Genomic DNA, 24667 nt, shown 5'->3' on the forward strand with positions numbered 1-24667 from the left:
AACTTGCATTTAGAGGGAGAGAAGCGCATTCCAAACATTCTGGCATTGTTGCTTAGTGCTACCAGAAGACTGCATTTTGTCAGCGTCTTCACCAAACAGGACTATGTCATCTGCGTATTCTAAGTCCATAAGTGGACCTCCTGGTAGGAGATCAATACCCAAGAATTCAGTCGACGAGAATGTTATTTCCATCAGTAGGTCTATGATGAAGTTAAACAAAAATGGAGAAAGTGGACAGCCTTGACGGACACCACTTGAGGTTGCAAAAGTAGATGACAGTTCGCCATAAGCTCTGACTCGACTGGTAGTGTTCGAGTAAAGAGCCTTCACAAGGTTTATGTACTTCTGTGGTACTCCTTTCAATGACAGACACTGCCACAGAATCTCGCGGTCTACCGAGTCAAATGCTGCTTTTAAGTCGAGAAAGACCACCATTGTCGGACGCCGATAAGTATTCCTGTGTTCTAGAATCTGACGAATGGTGAATATGTGGTCGGTGCAGCCACGACCAGGTCTAAAGCCAGCTTGGTTCTCTCGTGTTTGCAGTTCACGAGTCTTAGTTAGGCGTCTGATAATTATCGAGGCTAGTATTTTAGATATTATATTAGTTAGACTAATCCCTCTGTGGTTGTCACAGGATGATTTTGACCCTTTCTTATATATTGGGACGATAAGTGATTGTGACCAGTCAGATGGAATAACGTCTAACTCCCAGATCTTAGCTAAAATATTAGTCAACCCAATCGCTAAAATTGGACCACCATCCTTAAAGAACTCTGGAACCAATCCATCTGGACCAGCTGCCCTTCCTCGTTTCAGATTAACTATAGCCTTTTGAACTTCAGCTGGAGTTGGGGGACCTACTTCAATGTTCCATTCACACTGTCTGGGAATGGAGGGTAGTTGTAGAGTAGCTGAAGGCCAGCTGAACTGTTCCCTAAAATGATCCGCCCATCGTTCTAAACGTCTGGACTGGGAGTAGATGAGGGTGTCGTCTTTTTCCGAAATAATCTCACTTACACTTGACTTATTAATTCCAGTTTCTTTTATTAGTCTGTAAAGCTGTCTTGTGTTCCCTATAGTCGCCGCCTTTTCCATCTCTTTTGTTTTCGTTGCCCACCACTACTCACGGTCGTTTCTTAGACTTTTTCTTAACCTAGATCTGATTTGTTGTCGCTCTTCATCATGTTCGGAACCTGATGGGACGAGTTTGCGAGAATCCATCAGTGTGATAGACTTTGAAGAAATCCACTGGTTCTTTGTAACTCTGTGGTTTAAGTCACTGATAGATGTCACTGCTGTTTCCACAGCTGTTTGTTTATCTTTCCAAGCAACATCTGGATCAGCCTCGTTTTCAGAACCACCTAAGTGTGACCTCAGTTGTTCCTGGACCCTACTTTTGGATTTCTCGTTACTCAAATCAGTTCTAATGGGTCTTTTTAATGTGGCTTTTTTGCGTCCAGTGAGGCGCAAGCAGATGCGTGCCCGTATTAGGGCGTGGTCGGAGTCCAAGCAGGTACTCCAGAATGAGCGACAATCTTCTACCGAACCTCTCCAACGATGACTGATAGCAATATGGTCTATTTGAGTCCATCGTTAGTTTGGTGTAGGCGGTCGCCACGTTAGACGATGTCTCTCCTTATGCTTAAAATTTGTGTTTGCTAAAAATAAACGATTGTCTGAGCACAGTTGCAACAGACGATCACCATTATCTGTTCGTTGTGCCGGAATACTAAAATATCCACCTAAATGCCTTTGTGTTTGGTTTAAACTACCTAACTGGGCATTAAAGTCACCTGCTACGAGTACTATGTCTGAACGTTTAGCTTTCTGAAGACATTCGGACAGCTTTCTGTAAAATTCATCTTTCACTTTATCTGAGCTGCAGTCAGTGGGAGCGTAGGCAGAAACGACGAAAAGGCAACGACGTGTGTCCTTATCCTTCCGAGTTCTTACGGAGCCGTTTAGCCGAACAGCACATAAACGACTGTTGACGGGGATCCACTCTAGCAGTGCTTGTTCCGCCCTCATGCTTAGTGCTATGCCCACACCTGCCAGTCCACGAGAACTGGCCATCGGGTCACCAGATACACAGAGGGTGTATCTCGTTGGCTCTCCGTTTTGCCGAGGTGAAGTCAAGTGAATGACCACACTGGAATCCTGTATGCGTGTTTCGGAGACACAGCATACATCAATGGAAAGAGACTCTAGGGTTTTAGCCAAGGAATCCTGCTGACCGATTTGACATAGGGTGCGTACGTTGAAGGCTCCAATGTATAGTGTGGAGCGAGGTTTCAGTAGACCTGGGACAGTGTTTTGAGCACTAGAATCGTTGGCTATGGTGACACTTGAGGAGGAAGCCGAAGGAGGAAGTTTAGAGTATGAAGTCGATGTAGGAGGAATAATAGGAATTGAAGAGGGAGGTTGATTAGGAATACAATGGTCTTGAGTGCTTTCAGAGGTATGAGGGCGGTTATCACTTCCCGGTTGCCCACACCGTGATAGGGTTCTTCTGGAGGTGCCTGAAAAGGAAATTGGATTAGAAGTGGTCTTAGTGACCTGGGAGCGTGACCGCAGTGCCCAAGGGACAACTGATTGAGGTCGGTCACACACGACCTTTTTATGGGCAATTTTTGTGTTAGCTCCGTACTTGTTGAGACCTTACCGCCGGAGACGGATATCCGTGGGATAAGGTGAGGTGTGCATTTTTAGGGTCGACCTTTTCTAACCCCACCCCTCCTTGTGGGAAGGCAGCATCGTTGTCATGCTGGTTGTCTGAAGGAAACACCTTACTGCTGTCACACCTCTGTACAGTCAGCAGTACGACTTAGCCTTCGGACCTTGGGTTTGTTGCTCTTAGTTTTACCGCTCTTCAACCGACCTTTCTGACGTGGTAGGACCTTGAGGAACAGTTGTTCCAATCAGTATAGCTCAGTTGTTTCATCACGATAGGCAAGCCCGACCACCACGTTAAGGTAGCAACAAGGGTCGGGAAAGTTATTCCTAATCATCAAATGCATAACAAACATTTTAATTTGTAATAGTGCTCGAACAAAAAAAACTGAGTAAAAAAGCATCAATTTTCAGTCAAACAGGTAAGTATAAAAGGTGTAAAAAGTGAAAAAGTTAAGCATTAATGGTGCAATATGCCGAACTGTAAGCGTACTTTTACAAGCGGAATTCAGATGAACAATCAATAAATTTGCATTGAATCTGATTTACACCAAATAAAAATGAAATGATGTTACAAGTAAAAACTATTCTCCTATGAATTACTAAACAAAAATATTAATTATGCACTAGTTACTGAATACAATGATTATCTAGTCGGTTGCTGCAAGGTCAGTTGTTAATATAGTTATCAATTACGTAGACCTGTGGAAACAATTATTAATGATATTTATGATGTGTTTAACAACAGAAATCTATATATTCAAATAAAATCAGTTAATATGAAAGGTACACATTATAAAATCATTCAATTAACGAGTAGTGTAAAATACAAAATTAGGGAAGATATAATATCAGTAGGGGTTTTGTGGAGATTTTTAGAAATCTCAATAGTTGAAATCATGAGTCGATTGAAGCTAAACCACCAGTGCTTTCAGGTTTTCCATGGTGGTCTAGCTTCAAATGACTCATGATTTCAACTATTGAAAATATAATACTGAACTGATTATTCAAATTTATAATACATGAATATTATACACGTGAGCTTTCTTTGAAGATTTCTATAATTAAATGATTTTTTTGTAAGATAAACTGATACCAGCTGTAAAATAGCTGACAAATGCACAGTAAATTAACTGTATAAATATGTTATCCTGGTTCAATAAAAGCCAGAAATTACAATACGTACTCATTTTTAAAAACCTGAATTTATTAATGTTACGCATTGACTGATATTTCTTAATGGCACTGTTGATTTTTTGTATCACACAAACAGAATTGACCTTTTTTCTTGATAAAATGAAGTCAGTAGTCGAAAACCTTATGTTCATGCATTTCACTAATCAATAATAACTAGATATTTAATCCTCTAACCATGGATTGTAATTCCTTAGTGAATGCAAGTGTGTGGATGAGAACGTACACTTGCATACATAACATAAAGTTAATTGATACAATGTCAATGTTTAACTATATCATATAACAAACGTTACAAAATATTAAATTTTTTCAATCTATATAATGTGTAAATTTTTCTTGACCATGACAATAGAATTTGTAAACTGAGACAAATAAAGAATTCAGCAAAGAAATAGCTAAGGCTGAAAATAATCTACTACTTAGACCAAACATAGTAATTTCATTAAATCATACTTTATAAGTTGATAGATAATAAACATAAAAATTAGATTGTTAAAACCGTTTAGAATATGTACAAAACCCTGATCAATGTGTTTTCAGAATAACATAAAAAAAATAGGTTACATTGAAATTATTGTTTCGGTTGAACAACCTATTTCAATCGATTTTTTAAAAATCTATTCTATAAAATGTTACAAATATAGGCTACATAGTTCTTTTCATCAGATATTCGATAAACAAAAAAACTGTCCAACGTTAGTATGGATAAATAGAACTAGATATATCTGATTGTTCAGTTAGAATGCACATGTACAAGTAACTTTTTTTGAAAAATATTGTACATATTAAGATAAAAACTGATAGTTAATAGTTCAACAACATGAAGTATTTACTGAACAGTGATACCTAGTTCACGTATTAATTGCTCAACCACTAGTGATCAATAATTTATTATCTTTATTTATTTATTTTAACACATAGATATTTGTACAAGGAAGCACCGAATACATATGCACCACACAAATCTCATTCGATATGTGTAAGGGCTGTAATACTGCCCGGGTGCCCAAACCGACGTTCACATTACAACGATCAACTTGAACTATCATTAGCCTAAGTAAAGTGATATGTTCTATGCAAGATGTTATGTAATTGAAGAAGAGTAGCCGAGGAACTTATGGATTGGTAGTCATTTTGCGACTTGGTCGATAGGATTTGATTACTACTAGGGACCAGTGAACTTCAAATAAAGTCTGTTGTGTCCGGAAAAAACTAGTAGCAACGTCTTTGACAAATGGTAACGGGTTGTAAACCTGCAAGGAGTATCAGTTTCCTTAAAGTTCGTGATAACCATTTATTGATTAGTGGCAACGAAGTCAAAACTCTGAATCAAAAAATCCTAAAAATTACCATAAATCTACCACATTCTATTTTATGAATAAAAATTGGACTGAAGCAACTACAGTATATTTAGTCTAGATTTATCCCACTGTCAAACGAGATACCATTAAGTTGGCACCACTTTATATTTTTCAAAATACAAACAATTATTTTAGCTCATCATTTGTTGTAATTATCGGAGTTGGTTTACAACGGACAGAAGTGAAGTAAGATTTATGGAGATTCGTAATGGTTCAGGGTTCTCATATTTTGAGAGATATCACGGAAAAATCTGTAGAGGAAATTCAGTGGTCCCAGTAGTAGTAGAGAACGAAACAAAAAATAATATTTAACAAATTACGAAAAGAGGGAATGTAACACAAAATAATGTAAGATTGAAGATCTAGAGGAAGGTAACGGCTGGCAGAGTCTCCCATAATGTAAACTATTTTGAGTTATAATTCTTTAAGTGTCAAACAGTCGACAATTCTTGTACCACTAGCTTTAACAAGAAAGCTTGAACTTACCTGTATACTTCAGATTTGAAACCATTCGAGAAGAAAAATGGAATAGCTAAATTACATTTGAAATCAAGATTATCTCTGAATCGCGATATTCATATTTCACGACAGTGAAGAGCTACACAAACACGAAACGCGAAGCATCTACCCATTTCACTGCTTATGATTATACTAGTTATCGAAGTAGACGTGGTTTAAAATTAATATTTTGCAGTTCGGATGAGACTAATGAAGTCGAAAATAAATGAATTTAAATCGTTTTTGAGGAGTGGCACTTTTTAATATACAGAGAGCAGTCTATGTTAACAAAATGAAAATATATATTGTAGAACCCATGAAAAAATCTTACCAAGATTGGTTCAGAACTAAATCGAACTCTCGGTTGTTTGACTAGACTATCACTGCTACCTGAACGCTTATTGACTAATTTCCTTGTAGTTATTGATTTTGGTGAATTAGATGATGAAGATACTGAAAGGATTTTGTCCATATTTGTTTTAACATTTTCTTCATCGTTTACTTGTTCAGCAGTATATGAAGGAGATATTAAGTCGGAAATATTGGTAACATCCTCACGTGAGTCATAAAAATCTGAATCATCTGAATACTTATCAGTTAAGCCAGGAAGAGCGTACAGAAAGTTACCATCTTCAAAAATATGAACTCCATCATCATCAACTGTTAAAAGCGAAAAAATGTATTATAAAATTAAAGATAAAGGTTACCTATTAAAATATGGTAAATTAGAAAAAACTCAAACTACAAAAGTAGTATGTAATACAAGAAAAAAGAAATGAGATGGTTTTGGTTGAATCAACGAATTTTCCCCTACACACTATATTGCAGTAAACACAAAGAAACACTACATATACTTAGATATCTGACAATGAAAAATGACTGATAAGAAATATCATAATCGGCTAATCAATATTTCCAGTTCAATGGAATTCATATTGTGTTGTAACGAATCATGATATTTATGGGAAACAGAATCCATGGATACGTTTTGCTTGTAATTAATCAAAAAATAGTAATGTTAAGTAATCATTGTTTATTTGTTGAATATTATACAAATTTCAAACAGGAATGTTGAACTATTCGTCGCATTATAAACGTATAAGTGCATCGTTTATTCGTTAAGTTACTTAAAATGCATCATACAAAAATCGATCATTTGAAGAAAGAACATAAGAAATGGGGAAATCTTTTAAACATCTGATGAAAGAAACGTTTGAATATTTCAACTATATATTAAAGAGAGAGAACTATTTGTAATACATTAAACGAAACATCGATAAACAGAAAGAAGTATTTTAACCCGGGATAAATAAAAAATTGTCAGGAATCTTTACTTGTAGTTTTTACTGCTACAAAACTGAGAGTTTATCTCTATAGTGTGGAAAGTTCAATTACAAAATATGACTGTATTATGTAAAAAGGAACAGTTTCATGCTAAAACAAGTTAATGCATTGTGAACTGGATGTAATAACTCCCAGTTTCGATTCTGATATGTAGACATCACAATTCCTTATTCTTCCCTAGACCCAGCTACTCCCGTAAGACAGGTTTTATGATAAAGAATTGTTCGGTATAGATGAAAGAGAGAGGGTATACGCACAAATATATACGCGTAATGCCATTGAAAAAGGATCTTTGATCGCGGTAAAAAAAGATGATTTCTGCCCCGAGATTTGTAGCAACGAATATGAAATTAAAATCTATAAGGTAAACTACCAAAATAACCAGTGAAATGTTTTTTGGGAATTGAAAATTTGCAACATGCAGAGAATTTAAAACAGAGTAGTAAATCAATAAAAATACACAGAATATTCAAACATATATTTTGTCCATAAGAGATAATCTTATTCGTCGTGTAGTGTACAACGTTTAAATTCACCCAGTCAGTTATAACTTGAGTGCTGTTAAAGGCATCGTAACCAATGGTTGGAGACTCTTGGTGACATGGCTCAGAATCGATCACAATGGCGTCGGTGTATACACTCTCTGTCTTCCCTTAAACTAAGAGATTAAAATCGCTTCATATCTTTCTTTTTACGAACTAATCCTTTCTTCTTGTACTTTATCCTTATTGCAATCTTTCTTATATATATTCCACCTCTGAATTAACTACTTTTATGAATCCGGTGTCCATCTTGTTGTGTTAATGAGGTATGGCAACTTGGACCGATGCATGTATGTTCCTGGTCCTACGTTGAAGCTGACTGACTGACTGAGTCAGTTATAAACAACGTACAATATGGTACTAACGTGCATAGACCAAACTTATCAGACATCAACATTAGTATATAGCTTAATAAAAACAATGAACAACCAGTGTTTTGTCAGTGAATATTCTTTTCCCATAACAGAGAAGATTATAAATGAAGAGAAATCCACAGTTCACATTACTTAATCAATGTATTACTGTTATCATAGTTTTTACCAGCGAATATATTAAATAGCTTAAAAATGACTATTGTGACAAAAATGTTGGGAGTTAACATAAAAAGCTTATGTAAATACAGTTATTTGCTTTCAAGATAAAACACTAACTTACATCAATAATATTGTTATGACTTACATTAATATTAAACATATAACAATATATTATTATGTGAACTTATGCATAATGCATTACAATTGCATGACATTTCAGTTGTTTTTTTGTAATTGAAAAAGAAGGATTGACTTCAAGCATAGGTTGACATAAAACGAAATGAACAATGAATAATTATATCTTGACGATAATCAAATAAGCATTATATCTGGGAAACCACTAGACACATACACACACACACACAACTAAGGATAATAAATGACTTTATTGGAACATCTTGATAAATATAAAATGCACTACTAAAAGAAAAGAATGTTCAATGTTTCAGAGGACAAATGACTTAAGTAAAAATAAAAGAAAGCAATAGAATTTCGAGTGAAAAGAAAACGACAATAAAATAAAAATGAAGCATTTTATTAAGGATCATATTTCAACAACAACAACAACAACAAAAGTAAATATGGTTCATTTTTAACAATAGAAAAATTGAATAGTCGAAAAGTATTTAAGTACAAACAAGGAAACAATAAAAATAAACATGGGACAGTTATTCTTTATAATCATAGTGTACAATATTATTTTCATTATCAATGTGAATAAATAAAACAATTAAATAAATAATGAAAAAATATACAAAATAAACATGATGAATACTTTAATAAAATTAAATAATACAACACACTGTACAAACACTACTTATAATATGTATAGGTTTGTATGATAATAAAAAATATTATGTAAAATGCATCAACTGAATAGTCCATTTATTAATTTACAGAATTAATTATGCATGTTACTATCTACTTATATGATGTTAAATTGATGGTATACACAGTAGGGAGATATGATAAATTCAATTCAAAGTATTTAACGTGAAATGAAAATTAATTAATACTAGTTGGAATAATTACTTAAAATACGAACTGTATATCTGTGATTATTTAAATGTAGTAATAAAATGGGATCAATTTATATGAGTGCCTATATTTCAATCGACATAAGATTAAAAAGGAAAGTGAAGTATTTTTTTGTAATTAAGCAATAATATTTTGTATAATCTTTCAACTTACCAGCCACAACATTCAATCCTTTCGGAACAGGTAAAGTGATCAGTGGATTAAATGATGTATTACACTGAGATGAACTAATAACAATTTCAAAAGAGTTTTCAGTATTGTCAATATTTTCATCTAAGCCATCATCATCATCTTCAGCATTTACTGCAACAGGTTCAGCATGTTGTAGTACAGGAAGATCATCAATGTTATCTTTATATACAATTTCAGGAAATAGAGACTTGTGAAATGCTTCAGGTCGAATAACAAAATCCTACAGAACACAATTAATAAATCGATAATGAAATAAGTGAAAACAAAAGGAACACAGAAATCAAAGCATAATTAGGAATGAAGCTTAATACAATAAAGAAGTCACATAGCACATAGCCGAGAAATCTGGGCGATGTATTTAATTATTTGTTAGTAGTGAGAATTAACAAAAACCCTTGATAAATGAACTCACTGTTGGTTTAATAAACGAATAAATTAATAATGTACACGACGGTTGTAATCTACAACTAATCTAACTAAATACGTATACCAGAGTGAGAATATGGAAAAGTACAAGGATTTAAAATAATAATAATAATGATAATGATAACCTATTTTGTTGACTGTATGTATGGGCGAACAATAAATTTCAAACATTCACATATAAAAAATCATCTTGAGTTACGGGGAATAAAACGTATTTAATTTAGATTGTCTGAGATGTTTCTAATTGATCGATTGATTTACGTAGAAATAGACGAATACACGGTTGAGGTACTTACTGCAGCTCCAACAGTAAAGTGACTAGGTCAACGACACAGGTGATTAGAATGAATTCCTCTTTGATTAGTGTTGCAGTCAAATGATATTAAAACAGCTACATAAAGATAGATAATAAAATGTTGTCACTTAGAAAATATTGCTGAAGGAACAGTGAGTACAAATACACTTAACTCTCAAATCCCAAATACTAGCTGTTTTGTAATTTTATAAAAAATCTCAAGATAGTATCAAAACGTTTTATAGAAGAATTGTATTATACAAATCCTATTGCTTCATCATTAAAACATTATTATTGATCGTGACTTTTGACAGACCCAACGAATCATTAAAAGAGAATTTTCGTAATGAATTTTTAACAGTACAAGAATAGACTAATTTTAGAATTCAGCCGTTATGTTTGCTTCAGTAAAACACACTTGATTTCTAAAATGCCGTTTGGAATGCTATTAACAGAACATTCAAGAGAACTTCATCCATACACAAATATGTGCGAAGATAGAGTTTAAAGTGAGAACAAAAAATTTGAATTATTTAATGCCATACCTGGACATCCGAAGAATTCGATATTGTACATTGATGATCAACAGAAGAATTGCATATGCTGAAACAACAGTAACGAATTAACAAAGAATCATTATATCAAATGTTTTGAAACAAATGATAAATATCATGTAATACGGAACAGATTAAATGAAGATATGGAATCAATGAGCATGAGAGCAATGACTGTTCAGACTAAGTTATGTTACGGAGTATGAACTTCCTGTTCGGTGACTGAGAGATAATAGAATAATAGGTAAGTAAATTAACTCATTCATCAGGCAACTGAATATGAGCATGAGAGCTAATGCTACCAGCCAGCTTCCCAAACCGAAGTAGATGGAGCGTGGTTCGAACCCGGAAATTAATGGCCGGAAGTCAAAAGCCTTGACGACTAAACCACCACTCCGCATTTATTTGTAATAATATTCAATAAATATCAATGCATATTACCAAAGCATATTAATAGTTTATAAAATTATAAAGATGAGGAGTAGCAATTAACAGTAAGATAAAAGGTAGACAAATAAACATTGAATAGCATGATATAATTAAAATTATATATCAGAAGCAAGAAACAAACAGATATCTTTTCAAATACACTAAATTGAAAAGGTGAATCTTTCAGGGTTTTGAAGTTTAAGTAAGTGTACTAGTATGGATAATCGAATTCTGAAGACTGAACAAAACAAACAGTATTTACATATGACGATAATGATAAATTACGAACAGTTAGAAGATTGATTTAAGATTTTTTTATCCACATAAGTATAAGGAAATGTTTACTTCATTTTTGTCTAGTTTAGAGTGGATATAATGAAATCGGAGTACATTTGAAAGATAAATGGGAAACAGAACACTACACAAGTAGGGAAAATCATAAATCCAAAAAAATGAAGATTCAATAATCTCTTGATAATTGAAAATACAGCATAGCAGCAATGATTCTCGTTAGAATAATAATTTGTTAAATAAATAAGAAACATCTGTTTAAAGGGTCACTTACGAATGAGTTGATTGTGAATTTAAATCTTCGGAGGGTTGAATGGCTGTTTCGTAGGATTGGCGATGAGCTAAAAAAATTTTGAGAATAAACCAACCATAGAAAATTTGATTGATTCAAGTAAATGATTAGAATAAAAATATTTAAGGATGATTTCCTATCAATTAACTTATTGAATAGTAATTAGCTTATTAATGCATCATAAAATCATAAAGGCCATTAAACACTATTTCATTGAAGTAGTTATCATATCTGTTTTCATCACAAACTTATTGTAATTTAAACACGAGTCTTAGATCCTATTTTTATACCGTAAATGCCCTATTGTGACATTTAATGTATTATTTTATTTATTGTGCGTTGTGATTCAACCATTCATATTTATCCATGTACTCTAGTGTTAAATAATAATCGGATATAGAGGTCTCTACCGTAAATATCTTTTCTTTTCCCAGACAATGAATAGGATAATTTCACTGCCCTCAATATTATGCTAACTAACCTACAGTATTAACCCCATTAACTAGCTCCAAAGTACATCTCCCTGCATATCTAAGGGCAGAAACAGTGAGGAGATTAAGGTTCGAAGTGATTTAGTTAGATGTAACAGCTAATACTATTATTACTTCCACCGATTGATTTGGTTACATTTATATTTATTTATGATTGATTGTATTCAATCATTTAGTGGATAATTTAAAAGACTTTTAAACTATTCATTTTTAATTTAGCCCATTTTTCATAGTTATGTTCCTAGTGAAGTTGAAGAAAGACTGTATTATTAGGGAAATCTAATACGATAGTAAGAAAAACTCATTACCTGATTTGAATAAATCCAAGTACATTGGTGAACTCTACTAACACTTATTTACAACTGATTGCTAATAAAGATTTTAACAATGATTGGTAACACGATTCATTTAAACTAGCAACATAACCTGCTTAAAGAAACTGGCAAATACTTTATCAGTCAGTCAGTCAGTAACAACGTAGAACTTCGTACGTACGTACATCAGTTCGAGTCGCCACACCACATTAGCGCAGAGATGCAGTTGTCGACTCAAATCCCGGAGTGGTAGAGGCGGTAAGAGCATAAGCAGTAATCGGAAAGATTAGGGTTTGAAGATTTTATTTAAAGAGTATAATCCAGTGAGATAAATTTGGAAAGAGAAAAAAAAGAGACAAGGAGGATTCAGGAGATTAGAATTTGGGTGAAGACAAAGAGTGGATGCACCTGCGCCATTGCAAATACTTTGTAACGTAGTGAATTCACTGAAGTTAGGAATGTGAGACTGTTACAGATGTCAACTTCATGATCTAACAGTAACGCATATCATGGAAGCCCCAGTGGTTGTAGATTAGAGGCATGGCGAGGTTATAGGTGTGCACTGTTGAGGAGGCCTATGTCTGCGCGAAGTTGTCTGATCCCTATTGGTTTTGATGGTTGTTCAACTAATACCAGTTCATAAGATAAAATATCACTTTAAAAAATGAGTATATACTAATACGTACCATTATTATTTATAGCATTATTTACATCATTTTCAGTCGCCTTCTCAATCTTGTTAGACGAATATAAAGGAGTTATGGAAGCATAAGAAAAACATTCAACGGGATCTTTGGATGTTTGTTGCGGTCCTGCTTTGATAATAGTTACAGGAGTTGAATTTCGAATGGTAGTTGAACTTAACGAACTTCCATTTACTTTGACTGTCGATGGTTGATTATCTATGCTATTACCAACGCTAGTAATCGAATGGCTTAATAAAAAAGAAAAAGGAGGTAAAGAACATTAGGTTTAACGAATAATTACCCGAGTGCTACACATTAGGGAAGAATGCATTAAACAAAAAACCAAACGAGTGAGAATTGTGATCGGTCGATCACTTATTTAACCACTAAAATAATGGGTTGAATGACTGAACTAGTATAAGCAAAATACAAACTGATAAAATGTCTGAACAACAAATATAACATTTGTAATTAAATGGTAAAAATGGGAAGACTTCAAACTGTGATCGAAGTGAATAAGAAATTCTCGTCTGAAATTACGAGGATAACCTTAGTCAATCCAGTTATCACAGAACCTGACAATAATGTGGGTTGACTCGAGATGCCACAACGAGATGAAAATAACAAGACAAATAACAAAAGAGATTGAAATAATTTGGTAGTAATGACAATGAGAAATAATGGATATAGGGAAAATGGTACCAAAAGACGGTTGAAAGGTATGTTTGAAGGAATATTGATATTGAAGATATAGAAAAAGATGAAACATGAATGCATCTGTTTCATTTCATCCAAAATCTTCAGTTACAGATCTCAGTTATCACGCGGATCCCGACCACGTATTCTGCATCCAACAACATAGCTATATCCGAGCGAAGATTAAATCACGAGTAACTCCTGAGACATATTAATTGACTGATATTATCTACATATTCTTATGGTATAATTATTCAATAATTAGATTATGTATATTTATATTCCTTTATTTTGACCTATAATTTATCATTGTACGATTTACGGTTCTTAAGCTATGTTCAGTTTATTGACTACTGCCTCCCACGTTCATAGCCACTTTTTGGCTTAATTGTGTACAAATGTTATTTTCTATTTTATGATGCGTTGTGGTCTGTTTGTTTGATATATAAACACAGTATGGTTGGAATATATGATTCGCATATTGGAGGCTGGTATTTAGTGTTCTGGACTCAAGTGGACGGCTAGACAGATATAGGACCAAATAAGACGCTGAGCTGCTCATACCGGTAGAACATCATTGGTTTGGCACAGTGCGAAGATTGTATATGTCGTGTTTTGATTGGTGGATAGATCACGTGATAAAAGCCGGACAAAGTCATAACAAACATAGCTGAGTCATGGTGAATGATTTTATGGACTGGTGTGTTTTGGTTTGGCAGTCCCTAACTTTCTTGAAACATACTTCTAAACCACCAAACATCGGCTGTCGAGGCAGGTGGTGGTCATTGATGACTACCTACATATTCATTAATTCTGTCTACAGAGAATGTCTCAGACAGTGATGCTAAAGTACACGATACTTCAAAATGCAGATAACAGTATACACTTTTCAGAGAAATATAAGTATTAATGTATATGAACATTAGTATCACGGAACATCATAATGAGTGAATATAGCACCAAACAAAAATATGAAGAGGAATTCAACTTCAATGCTGCAATCAGCCGTTTTGTTTAGCGATTTATATCCATTATCTTCAAAGAAGACAGTAGGAGAAAAGCTAGAAAAAATTGACAATGAGAATTTCTTTGGGTATTGTTTCACGAGATTATTTTTTATCTGATGTATCCGGTCCATATTATTATTTATATTACTAACGCTTTAGTGAGTGTAGATTACATTACAAGCCACATTCATAACACCATACCATTATGTTATTTAATGATCTTAAAAAAGAGTCTAATAAGGTGGTATAAGTTGTTATAATTTGGTTAAGTGGGAACAAATGAGTTTTAAGTAACTACTTACGAAAGTTTCGACTCATCGATCCTTTAAATAATAAAACAATGTTAAGAAATAAGTCGTAACATGTTACACTTCCTGATGCCCCCAAATGCCCTGGTACAGCCAAGAGTGGGGAGAGTTAGCTCTCCCTCTCGAAATGCTTTCATATGGCCACGCGTATACAGCCACTGCCAAGGAAATCCTACTAACTGCCTTCTCGTGGCGGGGGTGTTGTTTATGAAAGTGAAAGGATGGAAAGCGAATATCCTGCGCTTTGACCGGGTTTGTGGATATGGAGAATCCACCTGGGGGAGTTGGAAAAACCTGACTCCAAGCCACTGGTGCACGTGGGCTCCAGTATCCTGAAGGAACAAATGGCGTATGAACCTGTTGTTGGTGACCGGCTACGACGGGACTGCGTCTCCTGACGTTGCTCCACTGCCGTGTGAATCAGACCTTTAGGTTGAAGGCTCTGGGTGTGGCATCCTAAGAAAACCACTTGTTTCGGTTTGGGCGCCTTGAAAGTATCCCAACCCTTACACAAACCGAATGATAATGTATGGTGCATGTATATTTTGTGCCTCATTGTAACGATGTTTTTAAGTAAATAAATAAAATTATAGTCTGCTCACTGAAACCTTCTAAACTCTGCCCTGGGAGTCAGAAGGTCTTCTTTTAGAAGAACTATGACGCCTCATGATGAAAGCCGAATTCCTTCGGAATTCACGAGGCCGATGCCCCTTCTGACAACCAGAGCAACCATTTATTTAGGTACATGGAATGTTCGTACAATGTGGGACACCGGGAGAGCCTTCCAAATTGCTGCAGAAATGAGAAAATACAACATAGAGGTACTTGGGATCAGTGAAACACATTGGACGCAAGTTGGACAACAACGACTAACTTCAGGAGAGCTTCTGTTATACTCCGGCCATGAAGAAGAAAATGCTCCACATACACAAAGAGTTGCATTGATGCTGTCTAACCAAGTGCAAAATGCGCTTATAGGATGGGAATCTCATGGACCAAGGATCATCAAAGCCTCCTTCAGAACAAAGAAAGAGGGCATTTCAATGAACATCATCCAATGCTATGCGCCTACCAACGACTACAATGAAGAAGCTAAAGATCAATTCTACAATAGGCTGCAGTCAATCATCGAGAAGTGCCCAACAAAGGACCTGACCATTCTGATGGGAGATTTCAATGCCAAGGTTGGAACGGACAACACTGGATATGAAGACATCATGGGACGACACGGACTGGGAGAAAGAAACGAAAATGGTGAGAGATTTGCAAATCTATGTGCCTTCAATAAACTGGTCATAGGCGGCACCATATTCCCACATAAACGCATACACAAAACCACATGGACTTCACCGGATCACACCACACAAAACCAAATCGACCATATTTGCATCAACAAAACGTTCAGGAGGACTATAGAGGACGTGAGAACTAAGAGAGGAGCTGATATAGCATCAGATCATCACTTGCTGGTCGCCAAGATGAAATTGAAACTCAAGAAACACTGGACAACGGGGCGGACAATATCACAAAAGTTCAATACGGCCTTTCTTCAGGATACTAACAAGCTCAACAAATTCAAGAGAGACCTCAGTAACAAGTTCCAGGCTTTTCATGATCTACTCAATGGAGAAGGAACTACTGTGGAGAGCAACTGGAAGGGGATCAAAGAGGCAATCACTTCAACATGTCATGAGGTCCTGGGCCACAAGATGCACCATCACAACGATTGAATCTCTGTTGATACACTGGATAAGATTCAAGAAAGGAGGAAAAGAAAGCAGAAATCAATACCAGTCGAACAAGAACAGAAAAAGCCAAGGCACAAGCTGAATACACAGAAGTAAACAAACAAGTGAAGAGGAGCATCAGAACCGACAAACGTAAATATGTGGAAGATTTAGCAACGACGGCGGAAAAGGCTGCAAGAGAAGGAAACATGAGAGAACTGTATGACACGACAAATCAACTCTCTGTAAATCGCCGCAAACCAGAACGACCAGTGAAAAGCGAGGAAGGCAAGGTAATCACCAACATTGAAGAGCAACGAAACAGGTGGGTAGAACACTTCAAAGAACTCTTGAATCGACCAGCCCCACTGAACCCACCCAACATCGAAGCAGCACCCACGGACCTCCCAATCAATGTTGGCCCACCAACAATTGAAGAAATCAGCATGGCCATCAGACAAATCAAGAGTGGCAAAGCAGCATGACCAGACAACATTACAGCAGAGGCACTAAAAGCAGACGTAGCGGCAACTGCAAGGATACTCCACATTCTCTTCAATAAGATTTGGGATGAGGAACAAGTACCAAAAGACTGGAAAGAAGGACTTCTGATCAAAATACCAAAGAAAGGCGATCTCAGCAAATGTGATAAGTACAGGGGCATCACTCCTCTCAATACCGGGAAAAGTCTTCAACAGGGTATTGTTAAACAGGACGAAGGACTGCGTAGACGCCCAACTTCGTGACCAACAGGCAGGATTCCGTAAGGATAGATCGTGTACAGACCAAATCACAACTCTACGGATCATTGTGGAACAATCAATTGAATGGAATTCATCACTCTACATCAACTTCATTGACTACGAAAAGGCATTTGATAGCGTGGACAGGACAACACTATGGAAACTTCTTCGACACTACGGCGTGCCTCAGAAGATAGTCAATATCATACAGAACACATATGATGGATTACACTGCAAAATCGTGCATGGAGGACAGTTGACAAAGTCGTTCGAAGTGAAGACCGGTGTTAGGCAAGGTTGCTTACTCTCACCCTTTCTCTTCCTCCTGGTGATCGACTGGATCATGAAGACGTCAACATCTGAAGGGAAGCACGGGATACAATGGACATCTAGGATGCAGTTGGACGATCTAGACTTCGCAGATGATCTGGCTCTTCTATCGCACACGTAACAAAAAATGCAGGAGAAGACGACCAGTGTAGCAGCAGCCTCAGCAGCAGTAGTAGGTCTCAATATACACAAAGGGAAAAGCAAGATTCTCCGATACAACACAGAATGCACCAATCCAATCACAATTAACGGAGAACATTTGGAAGATGTAAAAACATTCACATATCCGGGCAGCATCATTGATGAACAGGGTGGATCTGATACAGATGTGAAGGCGCGGATCGGTAAACCAAGAGCAGCATATTTACAACTGAGGAACATCTGGAACTCAAAGCAACTGTCAACCAAAACCAAAGTCACCATTCTCAATACAAATGTCAAGACAGTTCTACTGTATGGGGCAGAAACCTGGAGAACTACAAAAGCCATCATCCAGAAAATACAGGTGTTTATTAACAATTGTCTACGCAAAATACTTCAGATCCATTGGCCGGACACTATTAGCAACAACGTACTGTGGGAGAGAACAAACCAGATCCCAGAGGAGGAAGAAATCAGGAAGAAGCGCTGGAAGTGGATAGGACACACATTGAGGAAAGCACCGAACTGCATCACAAGACAAGCCCTCACACGCAATCCTCAAGGCCAAAGGAAAAGAGGAAGACCAAACACATTACGCCGAGAAATGGAAATAGACATGAGAAAAATGAACAATTGGATGGAACTAGAAAAGAAGGCCCAGGACAGAGTGGGTTGGAGAATGCTGGTCGGCGGCCTATGCTTCATTGGGAGTAACAGGCGTAAGTAAGTAAGTAAGTAATCACATGTATCTAGCATGAAAACAATCCAGAACAAATAGGAATTTCAAAAGAAAGAAGTTGGTAGTAAATCCTGTTGTACTAACGACCTTTATTGATGATAAATTAGTTTGGCAAACATTAAATCACATTTAACAATTGTTTCCATATTTAAAAACGTTCGGGGCACACATGAATATAAAAACATTTGAACCGATAAAACATGGAATGGTTAGGTATACGTATTGATTTTATGATCTACAATAAAAATTTTACATATATGTTAAACGCAAATATGGTTGGTGTGAAATATACAAACAATTTAATTGAAAACATACTTGGAAATGTCCACCGGTTCTGTAACGCTATTACAAGATGCATTTTCGGTAGCGATTTTTGAAGAAATCGGTTTTAGTTTCACCTTTAAAAGGCATAATGAATGAGAGTTTGGGTCACAAAGGTAACGAAAGCAATGGCTAATTTAAGCGTTAATCCTTATTGGTGTAGTAATACTTATAAATGATATCCATAAAACAATATAATTTTGACAAGTGCAATTCGCTAGCGTTGTATGAAACTAAAAACAATTAGTCCCTTGTATAAAGTTGAATAAGGTGATGAAAAGATGTTCTTTAGAAATATGTTAGCGCAATACATTTTGAACCATCTGATCACACACACTTTTTAAAGCGTGTATGAACATAAAAAGTCAACTAGAAAAACTGAAAAGTAAGGGGAAGCAAGGACAATAAGGGACAATGTGAAACACACCGCAATGGACAATAAATCAATCTTACTATCCGTTCAAGGTGAGAGTAAACTTCTTTTTATCAAATAAAGGTTTGGATTTTCATATAATTAAGGGCCCCAAACAGTCACATATAACCCAGAACACCTATGCAACATAAAAAATGTTAATGTTTATCAACCCTACAACTCGTCCCCATTAAATATTTCGCAATGGTGGAAGTTGTTTGCTTATCCTGTGCTCTAAAATGATCATTGGAATTCATTTGTTTTTGTAGCCCTTATATGAGACATTAAAAACCCGTAAACTATAGATATTTCTGCGGAAAGTATTACTGAAGAAGATTCATAATAGTCCCATTTGTAATCGTCATTAAAACACGATTCGAGCACAACCCACCGCAGCATCTCAACCAAGTCATCTAGACCGGACTAGGCTGTAGGCACTATCACAGCCCACACACAAATAGAATGAAATTTGTGTGGCGCATTAATATTCGGTGCCCCCTTGTACCAATGTTTATGTGTTTAAATAAAAATAAAATAAATAATAAAACATTTGTAAATGTGTTTTGACAAAAGCAACTTCTCAAATATTGGCTTATGGCGACAACGTTCTTAACAGGAAACTAGAAGGTAATTTCACACCAGTCAAACTGCACAATATGAAAAAGAACTGATTTAGGCTGTACATATCCTTTACTTTTAAACTATGGTTGGACATATGGACTGGGGTTAGATGAAATTTACACTAGCAGCCCAGGTATTTTTCATTTAAATCTGTAATTAATCTACGAAGATTAAAATCACTTGATATTTTGCTTAGAACGTTATCAATATTTATTGTTAATAAGCAGGTAAAAACATTGTTTGTTAAAAAACAAACGATATGGCATTCTTACCTCTTCAAGAACGGCAGGTTTCGATAGAGATATATGACGAGGCTTAGGAGGTCTTGTGGGTGGAGATTTAAGGGGAGAAAGTGATTCCGGTATAGAGAAACCTCCATCAACTGATCTGGATGACGTAACACTGTCAAAGGAAAGGTAGACCAACACAATTCAACAGTAATTTATGGTAAAGTTATTTGAGACTTGTGAATATTGTGACAATAATTTGTAAATATGATCAGAAAAATCTGTTCTACTGGTAAATAAAGGAAGTATCCAAAGGATATTACGGCACTCGACTTCGAAAGAAAAACTGGATAATGGCAAGTGAATTTCAGTGAGCAGACTATAATTTTATTTATTTACTTAAAAACATCGTTACAATGAGGCACAAAATATACATGCACCATACATTATCATTCGGTTTGTGTAAGGGTTGGGATACTTTCAAGGCGCCCAAACCGAAACAAGTGGTTTTCTTAGGATGCCACACCCAGAGCCTTCAACCTAAAGGTCTGATTCACACGGCAGTGGAGCAACGTCAGGAGACGCAGTCCCGTCGTAGCCGGTCACCAACAACAGGTTCATACGCCATTTGTTCCTTCAGGATACTGGAGCCCACGTGCACCAGTGGCTTGGAGTCAGGTTTTTCCAACTCCCCCAGGTGGATTCTCCATATCCACAAACCCGGTCAAAGCGCAGGATATTCGCTTTCCATCCTTTCACTTTCATAAACAACACCCCCGCCACGAGAAGGCAGTTAGTAGGATTTCCTTGGCAGTGGCTGTATACGCGTGGCCATATGAAAGCATTTCGAGAGGGAGAGCTAACTCTCCCCACTCTTGGCCGTGCCAGGGTAATTGGGGGGGGGACAGATCATAATTAGTCTAAGAAAATATTAAATTAAGATGGTTACCGTTTTCTGATGGAATTTCAAATGTGCACTAAGATGCTTAAAATATTAAGGAATCAAGCACTCGTTTACTAGAAGAAACTTGTGCCAAAATTCCAGACAATCTCCAATTGTTAACTGTTTCTTTTCGTTGACTGAAAAAATAAATTATGACGAAAAAATTGATCGATAACTACTGAGGTGATTAAACTGGCCACCTCCTCACGGAAGATATTTTCGTATCTCGAACAAATTGATTTCAGAGGACAGAATCACTGATCAACTAATGGATATACTATAGGACTAAAGCTGTCATTGATACGCAAATAATATAGCTAAAATATTGAAATGGTCAATACATAACCAACAACGCCACTATTCAGCTACCATATCTAACATCCTATGATAAACCAAAAACCCATAAACATTATGAATAATACACTCATTCGTTAAACTCGTGAGATGGAAAGAGGTTGAAGAACTTACTTATGTTGAGTCGATTCATTCTTGTTTAGACTTATTCGATGATTGCGCAGAGTTTTCATAGGTGGGGACCCCGGAAAGGCTCTGAGTAAGCAAATATGGCAAGAAAATCAATATTAAGCCAGATAATTTCTTACTTTATAGGATATTCAGTGAAGACTAAGTAAAGAAACCATATACCTCATACATCAAGCGGGTAAAATGAAGTCAGGAGAGTGAATTTACATCATTGAAATTATTTATGAAGCGTGTATAAACTTTTTGACCGTCACCACTAAATTAAATTGAGTGAGAGACTAAGAATTCCAATACAGATAAGGTTAAAAAGTGGTATAGTGTCCCCTCTCTGTTGGTCAACAGCTTTTGATCTTCACGTTTAGTCTTTTAGGACTTATTATGGAGAGTGAATTTTAACTGGGGAGTTTAACGCTACTTCTATAACTTGTATAACAGTGGAAGTTTGGGAAAATATTGCAGTTCTTAGAGAAGTTAGAACAGTACATCCACAGTATACACCACACTACTGAAGTATAATACAATAATGGGCGCTGATATCAGATGAATATTAGACAATAAAGTCAAACAGACTGTCCGTAAAGGAGCGCATTGTGTTCACAATAGTGGAGGAAATTTGCGTACTAATACGACTTTTTACTGTTTCACTCAGTGAATGCAAACCTACACATCCACCTAATTATTTAGTTTCATACGACCCGCACAAACAAGCCAAGACCCACGAGCGAATAAATAGTAGCTAGCCTACCGCTCATACTGACAAGTGATACAATAAAACGTATCAAAAGCTTTTAGGACAAAATGTCCAACAACTCATCTCACAAGAACATTCATCAAGTAGTCTGAAAAACCATAGAACCAACCTTGAAAACCTTTCAAAATCAGGACAGGTGTATGCTGAAAACACTGAACTTTCTACATCAAATCCATCTTCAGTATCGTCGATTGGCTTTACAACACCAGTTTGGAACATATCCCTCAAGCGCGAAACTCTTGAAAGTCTGCGAGGACACATATCTACTTTCGATACTGTTTCTTCGTTCCCATTTGCAGCATGCAAAGTGTCGCTCAGTACAGACATATCTAGTTTAGTAACTAAATGGACGCTGTCAACACAAGGATATCATCTCACTACAGAGAACTCGAAAACCCGCCAAGAGGCTATTGTTGGATAAGCGACCTTGCTTAGATTAAGCTTCAATTAACAATCTGTTTACATGAAACATACTTGCATGATATTGAGGTAAGTACATATACATAGAACAGCTTCCCTTTTTATGAAAGAATCAAGTGTGGAAAGTCAGCTGTAATTTGTCAGTCAACTAATGTTTGTCATTCTATAAGTTGTCAAACGATCAAGAAATACGGCATACAATCTCTCAAACCTATGACCGAGTCTCAGGTCAGTCATTCTGACTGTCGGCCAAACAGAAAACAAACGAATAAGTTCAGTCAATCAAAATTTACTGTAGTAAAATTAAGTCCTTACTCCAAAAAGTTAGACCAAATAAACTACAGTAAATGTATGCTTCCTCCTCAAGATACCGACTCTCACTTCCGAATAGACATCTGCGGTTCGATACAAACACTTCACGCGTTGTCTGAAAATATTAGCAGGTCTGGTTGATGTGGCAAGTCCTTTAACAACTAATCTCATACCAATGTGAAGTGGAATATTAGGTTCACAACTTACTCCGATTAGAAGTCAATTGGTTCGTCGCTCGAGAGGGCAGAAGAAACGCGATCGTTCTTAGTGCAACCTGCTAAAAAGCAACTAGAAAAAACTTCCGTCTAACGAACTTCTGTTTCTAGTAGTTATGGATAGCCAATTTCTTCACTAAAGTATTTCGAAATATGAAACTAGCGGAAAAGAGATACAAATAGATTGAAGTGAAATAAACCCGGTTCCTTAAGAGTGTACCAAGTGTCCACATGAAAGACCCTTTGAAAGTTACCTTCACCACGTCGTTCGTCGGCAAATCTTAAAACCTGTCTTCTTGTGACTAATAAGTGTTCCCAGTTCAGAGTGTTGTGTTTCTAATTTTAGGAATTCCTAATAACATCTTCGTCCCTTACTAATGATGAATTATTACCTTATAGTAACAGCGTACAACAGACTCGGTAGGTCGGATCATAGATGGGTATGTGTCACGTGCACCACGAATGCTGAGGTTTTGCTGAACAATATCGTTCTCTTGAAAGGTACGCGGAATAAGTTGTCAGCAAACTTAAAAAAACCAGTCCTAAAACGGTTATAAAAACAAAGATGCGCAGTGAAAAAAAGAGGGATATCGACAAAACCATTATCGATGGAGCAACTAATAATTTTTGTGAGGACATTCTGGAACTCAGCACCATCTTAACGTCGATGGTACTAGATTCTCTCAGCAGGCTTGGGTCTCCCAGCACAGAATAATGAATGCAACGGCAGTTCCCAAAATCTCTGTAGGTGACTGGATCCCGTTAACAAAGCTAAAAAGGCCCGGGCGTCACCGTAGTGAAGTCAACTGGTAGTTTGGTCGCACAATCTAACCCCGAAATTGTCCAACCGGTCATCAAAGAACATAGGAATCGAAACGCCCTCTGACATCTAAACAACAAAGTCCTCAACCTGAACGTACTGGAAGACCTGGGAAAACGATTATGGTTTGCGATGATTCTCTCGTAACTATGAACCCGAAAGAACTTCCCCTCAGTTTGCAGGACAAACATTATAGGATGTTCTGGGAAGAGTTAAACAAGAAGCTTGTAGCGGTAAATAAATCCCCAAAATAAATAGCTCTGTAGGTTTTCGACATTGGATGCTGACCATATGT

At 36.3% G+C, this 24667-nt stretch overlaps 1 protein-coding gene across 2 annotated transcripts in view; it reads right to left on the bottom strand.

Moving 5' to 3' along the window:
* PPP1R9A_1 (Protein phosphatase 1, regulatory subunit) overlaps positions 1-23084 on the bottom strand; it is a 70032-nt gene extending 46948 nt beyond the window's left edge. For both annotated transcript variants that reach the window (XM_051209261.1, XM_051209260.1), the window contains exons 1-9: positions 22715-23084; positions 21840-21920; positions 20474-20603; positions 19163-19245; positions 13157-13404; positions 11648-11714; positions 10645-10702; positions 9340-9598; positions 6061-6389 (exon numbers count right to left, since the gene is read on the bottom strand). In XM_051209261.1, coding sequence (XP_051074704.1) covers positions 6061-6389; positions 9340-9598; positions 10645-10702; positions 11648-11714; positions 13157-13404; positions 19163-19245; positions 20474-20603; positions 21840-21920; positions 22715-22932 — 1473 coding nt within the window. In that variant the 5' untranslated portion in view covers positions 22933-23084. The remainder of the gene's footprint in view (positions 1-6060; positions 6390-9339; positions 9599-10644; positions 10703-11647; positions 11715-13156; positions 13405-19162; positions 19246-20473; positions 20604-21839; positions 21921-22714) is intronic.
* Positions 23085-24667: the final 1583 nt, after the last annotated feature.

Source organism: Schistosoma haematobium, chromosome 1 (assembly GCF_000699445.3).
Source record: "Schistosoma haematobium chromosome 1, whole genome shotgun sequence".
Classification (NCBI taxonomy): Eukaryota; Metazoa; Platyhelminthes; class Trematoda; order Strigeidida; family Schistosomatidae; genus Schistosoma; species Schistosoma haematobium.